General features: G+C 58.8%; 2 protein-coding genes across 4 annotated transcripts in view; one reads left to right on the top strand and one right to left on the bottom strand.

The window, feature by feature from the left end:
• The first annotated feature begins 450 nt into the window (after positions 1-450).
• Positions 451-8,260, top strand: SERPINF2 (serpin family F member 2). 3 transcript variants are annotated; one of them, XM_045490448.1, is made up of 11 exons: positions 466-575; positions 942-1,150; positions 1,768-1,837; positions 2,007-2,045; positions 2,165-2,227; positions 2,524-2,725; positions 3,250-3,393; positions 3,508-3,711; positions 4,204-4,346; positions 6,265-6,469; positions 7,134-8,260. In XM_045490448.1, the coding sequence occupies exons 3-11, from the start codon at positions 1,772-1,774 to the stop codon at positions 7,544-7,546; spliced, it is 1,479 nt and encodes a 492-aa protein (XP_045346404.1). In that variant the 5' UTR covers positions 466-575; positions 942-1,150; positions 1,768-1,771; the 3' UTR covers positions 7,547-8,260. The 3 variants fall into 3 exon arrangements, with proteins under 3 accessions (XP_045346402.1, XP_045346404.1, XP_045346403.1); XM_045490446.1 differs by lacking the exon at positions 942-1,150 and having other exon boundaries at positions 451-575; XM_045490447.1 differs by lacking the exon at positions 942-1,150 and having other exon boundaries at positions 503-622.
• Positions 4,692-9,343, bottom strand: part of SMYD4 (SET and MYND domain containing 4) — a 70,848-nt gene continuing 66,196 nt past the window's right edge. Inside the window, exon 11 of the mRNA XM_045490441.1 lies at positions 4,692-5,096. Within this exon, the coding sequence (XP_045346397.1) occupies positions 4,823-5,096 (274 nt within the window). The 3' untranslated portion in view covers positions 4,692-4,822. The remainder of the gene's footprint in view (positions 5,097-9,343) is intronic.

Below are 9,343 nucleotides of genomic sequence, written 5' to 3'. Positions count from 1 at the left end.
TCCTGGGCTTGTAGGGATTGGGGATGGGCATCTTATCTTGGGTTCCCCACATAGGCTCCCATAGCTTCCCCTTCCTTACCCTTAGGACGGGGGAGAGAAAAGGACATTGGAAGTGAGAAGCTGGAGGTGGCTCTGAGCCCAGCTGTGTCCTTGGGCATGTCACATAGACTCTCTGAGCCCCACTAAAATGGGGATGAACCCCCACCTCATGGGGTTGGGGAGAGGCCCTTCCTGGATCTGCCCTACAGATGAGGACAGTCTCCTCAACCGTTTCCTGAACCTCCTTTCTTCAGACTCAGGTGGGACTCAAATCCATGAGGGCTCCAGGTAGCTATCTCAGGGTTAGATGCCCTGGTGGGAATGGGGCTTCCGGCCCCAATATCAATGTTTAACCGGATGTGCAGGTCAATATTTACCAGAAGAGAAAGCAATTTGAACCGGGGTTGGCTGAGAGCAAAGGTCCTCCTGGTGGGAGGGGAGGGCTCAGCTGGGCTGGCTGGAGCCTGGGCAGAGTGTGGGGAGCACCCAAGTGGGGCCAGAGGGACAGTGTGTGCAGCAGCGAGGAGCCTGCAGAGGTACGAGGGGAGGGGTGGCTCGGCCTGCTCTTTGGGCAGGAGAGGAGGTAAGAGCTGCCTACCTGGCTGAGGGGGTCTGGGGTGAATTTATTCAGGTTTCTTATTTCCCAGCCTCCTGGGTGATGAAGACCCAAGGTGGGGGTTCTGGCAGGAGTCTCCCTGGGACTTCAAAAACTAGAGGTCTTTTCTTGCCAGGAAGTTTCAAAAGCCCAGGTTGGAGATCAGAGCCCTGGCCAAGGGTCCTTGTGCGTGATGGGGGGGTGGGGCCAGGGGTGATAGAAGGACTGGTCCTGAGATGGGGGTGGAGTTGGAGTGTGTGGGACCCGCTCTGGGACAGATCTAGACCTGCCCATCCCCACCCGCCAGCCTGGCTTCCCGGAGCTGACCTGGACAGAGTGGGGGGCGAGGCCTGTGCTTCCCGTAAGTCCAAAGGTGGCTCTGCTGGGAGCCATTCATTGGGCTCAGTTGCTGGGTCAACAACGTGGCTCTCCAGCCCATCTCACGAACGCTGCTGAGACCTCAGGGCCTCACGGGCCTGTCCACGTTGGTGGTCAAGACCAGACGAGCCAGAAAAGGTGGGCCACTGGACAGCAGGTTGGATAGGAGCTCTGGGAAAGGGGCCCCAGTATGGAGGAGGCTTCAGGGCAGGCTTCCCAGAAGAGGGGCCCTGGGCTAGGCTGACAACAGCCATGTGACTGAGTGCCAGGCATTGTAATCAGGGCTCACAAAGACGGTCTTATTTTGGTCCTCACAATAAACAGTGGGAGGAGGTAGGGACTTCTGCTACCATTTGACAAGAAAAGGCAAAGCCCAGAGGGGTATGGGAGATTTATCTCAGGTCCTCTGAGAAGAGGCAGGATGTGGATTCTAAACCACGGCTGACTCACAACATGGGGCCTTGAAGAATGAGGACTGCTCTTGTTTTGATATTTGCCCTATAAACCTGAACATTTTCAGTGCACAAAATGGGAAAAACCGGAAAGTAAGAAGGGGTTAAAAGCAATTAGGGGGAGCTCCCCACCCCTGAGAGATGGCAACCAGGGCGAGTGTGTTTTCGGGTGGGTGTGCAGGCGCTTGCTGGGTTGACCCTCAGCCGTAGAGGCTCAGGAGTTGCCAGGCCAGGCAACGTGTGGGTGGGATCCCGCGCGGGAGCGTGGGCGAGCTGGGGATGCAGGCTCCCTGTCCCGCACAGGAACATGGCGCTGCTGCTCCGGGGGCTCCTGCTGCTCGGCTTGTCCTGCCTGCAAGGCCCCTGCCTGGTGGTGAGCCTGGGCCTCGGTCAGGGTGGGGCGGGGAGGCAGGTGGGGCCACGCCGGGGGTCGGGTGTGTGTGTGTGTGGGGGGGGTCTGGGCGGGAAGAGGAGGGGGTGAGTCGAAGGTGGCTTTGGCTCTGAGGGCGTTCCCTCTCCTCTCCTCATCCCTTTCTCGACAGTTCTCCGCGGCGAGTGCCATGGAGCCCTTGGACCAGCAGGTACTGGGGAGTGAGGGGCGAGAGGGGGAGGAAGGCCTTGAGGGGCCTCACCTGTGGCTCTTGCAGGGTGGGGGACGTGTGGGAAGGGTCCCGCTCCATTCGCTTCCTCCCTTCTTCAGCTAATGAGCGGGCCGGCCCAGGAGAAGCTGCCCCCGCTTATCCTCCTCAAGTTGGGCAACCAGGTACAACCAGGTGGGGCTGGGGGAAGAGTGGGCGGGGTCCGAGGGAGGAGGGCCAATCAGCAGGGGCGAGGGACCCGGGGGCGTGGTCATGAGGCTGAGACCTAAAGGGAGAGGGTGGGAGGGAGGGACGAAAGGAAAGGACGCGGTCCCCAGAAGGCTATTGCCCACGTGACTCTCCCTCTCATGTCAGGACTGGGACGAAGCCCTGCTGTTCCCAGGCACAGGGCCTATGAAAGGGATCTTTCCACACAGAGCTGACCCCTTGACCCTACTGACCCTCTGATCTGTCCCTGTAGGAGCCCAGTGGCCATATTGCCCTGAAGAAGGCCCCAAGAGACTGCAAGGGAGCCCCAACCCCGGAGGAGACCCGCAAGTTGGCCCAGGCCATGATGGCCTTCACCACAGATCTGTTCTCCCTGGTGGCCCAAAGGGCCACCAGCCCCAACCTCATCCTGTCTCCTCTGAGTGTGGCCCTGGCATTGTCTCACCTGGCACTAGGTACTGTGACCTCTCCAGACCAGCAGAGCTGGGAGGCCAGTAGGAACTCCATACTCCAGGGTTTACTAGTGGGTGCTTCTTCCATCAGGGTCACTTGGATGTTTGGTAAAAATGCAGATTCCTTGGCACACCTCCAGTCTCTGTGAATCAGATTCCCAGGGATTGGGCCTAAGGATATGCTTCTGGTGATTTTTATGCAAGGGTTTGAGAGCTACGATGTCTTCACTGGACTGGATGCTCTCATGGTGGGAAACCGAGGTTCAGAGAGGGAAAACAACTTGGATGAGGTGACGTCACCCAGACCGCCAGCAGCAGAGATGAAAGTAAAACTTAGGGAGTACTGTCATTCAGACCAGTTCAGTGGATATGGGAGGAGAATGTGATGCCGTGGGCATGCTCACCACAGGGGTTTAACAGGGGCTAGAGTGGGCATGCTCACCACGGGGGTTTAACAGGGGCTAGAGTGGGCAGCAGGGCGGGAAAGAACCCTGGCCCCGGGCCACAACTGATGTGGTCCTCTCCAGGTGCTCAGAACCAAACGCTGCAGAAGTTACTACAGGTGCTGCACGCAGACTCAGGGCCCTGCCTCCCCCACCTGCTGAGCCACCTTTGCCAGGACCTGGGCCCTGGGGCATTCCGACTGGCTGCTAGAATGTACCTGCAGAAAGGTAGGTGCTGGTGGTTTGGAGCTCCCTAGGTAGCGCCCTGGGGTGGACGGGGTTGATGGAGATGGGCTTGGCCTAGGTTAGGGTTAGGAACAGCTTGTGCCCCCTCCTGTGTAGGATTTCCCATCAAAGAAGACTTCCTGGAAAAATCAGAACAGCTCTTTGGCGCAAAGCCCGTGAGCCTGACAGGAAGGAAGAGGGATGATCTGGTGAACATCAACCAATGGGTGAAGGAGGCCACAGAGGGGAAGATTGAGGATTTCCTTTCAGAGCTGCCAGATGACACAGTGTTGCTTCTCCTCAATGCCATCCACTTCCAGGGTGCGTTTGTCCTCTCCTCGGGTCCCCCACCCCTCAGCTGGTACCCCTGCCCTGTAGGCTGAGCTGGGCTTCGAAACCTTTGTCCTCAGGGTTTTTCTCCTCAGGGCTGGGCCAGGAGGCAGGGAGATCTCTGGGTTGTGGCTTGGGGGAGGGTGGGAAACAGGTGATGGTTTGCCAAAGAGGAGGCCAGGAACTGGATAGGGCTGTTGTGAAGAGAGTGCCCTAGCAGGAAACTGAGTCTGAAAGGATGGGCGGGTGGGGGTGGGGGGCAGGTGGGACGCTCCTGGGAGCATGGCAGGGCATGGGAAGAATGCAAGTCCAGATTTCCAAAATGCTACAGGGAAGACACCTTAGATCAGCTGGGTATGCACTGGCACAGTGTCCCTTGGGGGTTTGACTCTACCTTTTGTCCCTTGAACGGGTTCTGGGTGGAATAGGGAAGAGGCTGGTGGTGTCCCAGTCTACGTGGCCCCTGCCTTCTGCTGGATATAGGTTTCTGGAGGAGCAAGTTTGACCCGAGCCTCACCCAGAGAGACAGTTTCCACCTGAATGAGGAGTTCACGGTGCCAGTGGACATGATGCAAGCCCGCACGTATCCCCTGCGCTGGTTCCTGCTGGAGCAGCCTGAGATACAGGTCACCTTTGATCACCCACCCAGGCTGGGCCTGACTGCTGGGAGGCGGGGAAAGGAGGGGGCGGGGCTGTGGAGCAGGCTCAGAGGTAGAGGGGGCTGTGGCCCATCTTCCTTGCAGTCCTGTCGCTGAGACAGGTGGCTCTGGAAGGTCTCACTGTGCCCCGACCCAGTGGGGACTGAGGTTCCAGTCTCTTCGAAGTTCATTAATTTGGCAAAAGTATGTGGGGGCATGTGCTGCATGCCAGGTCCTGTTCTAGGCTCCGGGAGCACAAGGGGGATCTGGTCCCCGCTCTCGGGAGGGAAGACACAGAGTACACGAACAAACATAGTTTCAGAGAGTGGTGAGTGCTGCGAAGGAAAAAAAAAAAGTGATTGATCGGTGGCTGGGGAAGATATTTTAGATACAGTGGTCAGGGAGCGTTCTTTGAGGAGGGGCCTTGGGTCGAAACCCAGGTGATCTTTGGTGATAAGGGTTTATTACAAAGGCCCATGGGTTGTTGGGCAGCACAGGGGCCACTCAACAGCTGTAGAGCCACTCAGCCTCAGCATCCCCAAGCCTGGGCGATGTGACCTGGCTGTCACAGTGCTCCTTAAGAGAAAGGAGGGTCTGGTCGGGATGGATTTGTCAGTATCCTGCTGGAACATTCTGATCGCATGGAGTGCAATGCCAAGCTGTCTCAGGTGAGGCCTCCCTTGCTTCTGGCCCAAATGTGGTCCTCTTGGCTTGAGCGTGGATCCCAGGGCCCGTGAGCTGTGGCAGAGACGGCAGTGTTGGTTAGTTTCACAAGACGGGCCCGGCACAGACCTCAGCTGCTTCTGTTAGCCCTCCTGAGAGGGGCTGTGGGCCTGTGGTTGAGGCAGACCCTTGGAGCAGAGTCCCGCTTCTCCCTTCCACCCTGATAGGTAGACCGTCTTGTTCACCTCCCCACCTGTGCCCTTCGTGCTGTTCCTGCTCTCTAGGCTGTGTCCTGCCCCTCCTCCTTTACCCTCTGCCTCTGTTCCTGGCCCTCGGGCCTCCTCTTCCTCATGCACTCTGCAGGTAGGCCCTGGGCAGCCAGAGGTGGGGCTGCCCCCGCCCCCCGCCAGGGCTCCTGCTCCCTGGCTGCTCTGCCTGGAGCCTGAGGGGGTCACAGCTGCCAGAGGCCATCGAGCCCAGTGCTTTCCACACTTGTGTAGCTGCAGAAACCCCATTGACGTGAAATCTTACCTCAAACCACAGTATTATACACACCCGGGCAGTCACTGTTGAAGGTTGGGGGGTGGGGAGGGAACCACCCTTTGCAGTGGCTCCTCTACAGAACCCAGGGTGGTTTGGACATGAACAACGCAGGCCATTGTACACATGGAGAAACTGAGAGGCCGACACGGGGGCCTTGCTCAACCCAAGTCACTGGTAGCAGGTGAAGAGAGAGAAAGTCACCATTTATTGAGCACTGCCTATGTGCTGATACTCTGTTAGAAGCCTTAAATGTTTATTTATGTTTGAGAAAGAGAGTGCTAGCAGGGGAGGGGCAGAGACAGAGGGGGACAGGGATCCGAAGTGGGCTCTGCACGGACAGCAGAGAGCCCGATGCGGGGCTTGAACTCGCAAACCGTGACATCATGACCTGAGCCCAAGGTCCATGAGCCCAAGTCGGACGCCCAAGTCGACCGAGCCCACCCAAGTGCCCCTCTGCTAGAAGCTTTAAAAGGCTCTCTCTCTCTCCTCTCTGTGTGTGTCACACATCACCCTGCAATGTGGGCGGGTAGTATTATTCCACTTCACAAGTGAGGAAATGGAGGCTCAGGGAGGCCGAACACAACCTGAGAAGAATAGCCTGGAACCCCTGGTCCATCTGTCTCAGCAGCATGTGCTGGCCCAGACCCCATCGGGTCTGGGCGCTTACTGGTCCTCACGTTGTCGCCTTTCCTTTCCGTAGGTGGCTCATTTCCCCTTTAAGAACAACATGAGCTTTGTGGTCATTATGCCGACCCACTTTGAGTGGAACGTGTCCCAGGTGCTGGCCAACCTGAGCTGGGACATCCTGCACCAGCCCTTACTTCGAGAGAAACCCACCAAGGTCCAGCTGCCTAAGCTGCATCTGAAATACCAGCTGGACCTGGTGGCCACCCTCAGCCAGCTGGGTAAGGAGGCTGGGCATGGGACAGCTCTCCCAGGTCAGGCTAGGGCATGGGACAGCCCCCCCTAAGTCAGGCTAGGGCATGGGACAGCCAGAGTGGGTGAGGAGGAACCCCCACCCCCACCCCAAGCTGGCAGTGGGGCACCCTAGCTTTGGGTCCCAGCCTTTTCTGGGGCTTCAGGAGGCAAGAGCATTTCCTATGAGCCCCTGGACCATCTGTCCTGGGGTGGGCTGGGGTGGCCCAGGGAATGAGGACCTGCTCCATCCAAGACTGAGCATTGCAGAGAATCCCCACTAGAGAGCCTGGGTGGCATGTGAGCCTTTCTGGCCGTCCTGCAAGGGGCACTGTACTAGGCACTGGGAGCCCACCGTGTACCAAGAGCTCCGTCAGATGGAGTGGACAGATAAGGAATCAGGTACTTACAATTCAGTATGAGTGAAAAGAGGGAGGGGCTTCTCTCCAGTTCTCGGGATTTGGGGCAGGGGATCAGGGAGGGCTTCCTGGAGGAAGGGACTTTTAAGCTGATACTTGGAGGTTAAATAAGAGTTAACCGGGGACCTGTGGGTTGGAGGTGTTCCCTGGCCAGGATGCCAGACACCCTCCCGGGTGCCCAGGCGGCCTGGGGGGCAGCAGGCAGCTCTGAGCAGCAATCCCCTGCCCTGGGCAGGCCTGCAGGAACTGTTCCAGGCCCCAGACCTACGCGGGATCTCTGACCAGAGGCTGGTGGTGTCCAGCGTGCAGCATCAGTCCACTCTGGAGCTCAGCGAGGCTGGCGTGGAGGCGGCCGCGGCAACGGGCACTGCCATGTCCCGCATGTCTCTCTCCTCCTTCATCGTGAACCGCCCCTTTGTCTTCTTCATCCTCGAGGACACAACAAGCATGCCCCTCTTCGTGGGCAGCGTGAGGAACCCCAACCCCAGCGCCCAGTGGGAGCGCAAGGAACAGCAGGATTCCCCGGATGACAGGGACTCCTTCCTGAACCAGAAAGCCTTCCCCCGTGGAGACAAGCCCTTCGGCCCTGACTTGAAACTTGCGCCCCCCTCAGAGGAGGATTACCCCCAGCCTAATAGCCCCAAGTGAGAGGCCAGCTGCCAGCATCCTGAGTCCCTGCCTGGACCAACTTCTCAACTCCTGAGACTCTTTCCAAACAGCTTCGTGGATTAGGGCAGGGGTCTGGGTGGGCGGTCTGGGAGCGGAGAGGAGCTGTTTTCTCCCCGCTCCTCTCCTCTCTCGGGGAGTTTGGGGTGGGTGGGGCCAGGATGTGGGCGGGCGTCAGGGAATCACGGGCCTGGATCCCACATCATTTCTTCCAAAGCGGCTAGGAGGCTGTCCTTGTTTGGGGCTTGGGCAGAGGGGCAGCTAGAGAGATCCACTTTTGTCAGGAAGGGAGGGAGGTTATTCCCTAAGTTGGCGGTGGCACTTCCACATTTGTTTACCAGAGGGGGGTGGGGACAGGAGGGAATGGATGCCTTGGCTGGGGAGAGAACTGACAGGCCCTGGGGGTGGAGCCCTGTCCCACTGTGTGGGTGGGAGTTGAGCCTTCCAGTCCCTGCTTCGGCCTTAACCTCCCTAAGGCCCTCAGCCCTCCACCCACCCTGATGTCCTGTCACCTCAGTCCCCCCACCGCTCCTTGGACATACCCACATTGCCAGGACTCTCCTTCCCTCCGCTCCCTCCTCTACCCAGGTGTCTCAGGGGCTGCAGTGGGAGAGGAGGGGGATAGTTCCCTAAGGCTCTTTTGTAAAGTTTTTGTAATGATTTTTATGCCAAGCGAATAAAGAATGAATGGCCCTGGCTGCTTTGCTGTCACTATTCTGGGCGTGAGTGGGAGCAGGAGGGTGGAGGAAGGTGGGAGGAGGCCACAGGCTGCACTGAGCACCCAGCTGGTGCCCGAGGGCAGGCAGCCCTCTCTGCCACGTTTGTCCTCTGACCACTCGCCGGCCCTTCTCCGCGCAGTCCCCTCTGACCTTGCCAGCCGTCTCCAGGGCCGCCTCCACGCCAGCCTGGCTCTGCTCTCAGCCTCTTCCCCTCTAGGGACCTCCAGCAGCTGGCAACAAGGGCGGCTCAGAAATAGCGCCGGCCTCCCAGTTTGGGAGAACTGGCAATTAGGGAGCTTCTGGAGTTTCTAATTACATGCGGGTCCTTCTGCCGGGAGCAGGCGCCCGCCAGCCGGGGCGGGGGGGGGGGGGGGGGGGGGGGGGTTTGGAGGAGGGGCAGGAAGCGCTGGCTCCAGCTGAAGGCTGTCAGCGCCCGAGATCTGGGGGGAGTGGTTGAGCGCACCGCGGCACCGGCACCGGCACCGGCACCGGGCTGGGGGCAGCGCGGGTGTCCACGTGGGTGGGCCCTAGTCTGTGAGCGCAGGGTGTCTGTGCAGTGGCCGCCTGCAACCCTGAAGAACACTGGTTAAGAGCAAGTGCCTGGGGTAGACTCTTGCTTCTAACAAACCGGCAGTGTGGGGAGACAGGTAATAAATAAAACAAGCGAAATAGATGTGTCAGAGGCTGGCAAGGGCTATGGGGAGAAAGAAAGCAGGGAAGGCCTCCCCTATAGGTGGTGTGGGAGCAGAGACTGGAAGCAGGGGAGGGCAGGCACCATGGAAATCTTGGGGAGGAGCTTCCCGGGCAGAGGAGGACCAAGGGCAGAAGTGGGAGCATGCTCAGAAGGTTCAGGATGAGCAGGAGATCCACAAGGCTGGGGCGGGGGTGGGGGTGGGGGTGGGGAGGGGTCAGAGGGGAACTGGAGACTGATCGCGTTAAGGCCTTAAGGCGTAAAGAGTGTTGTTTTTATCTTTGGAGTAAGAAATAATTGGAAAATTAAATCAGCAGTCTACCAACTTAATTTCACCTTCTAAATCCTTCTCCGCTCTCTCCTCCTCTC

This window comes from Leopardus geoffroyi, chromosome E1 (genome assembly GCF_018350155.1).
Source record: "Leopardus geoffroyi isolate Oge1 chromosome E1, O.geoffroyi_Oge1_pat1.0, whole genome shotgun sequence".
In the NCBI taxonomy this organism is placed as follows: domain Eukaryota; kingdom Metazoa; phylum Chordata; class Mammalia; order Carnivora; family Felidae; genus Leopardus; species Leopardus geoffroyi.
This window is presented reverse-complemented; position numbering and strand designations above follow the sequence as displayed.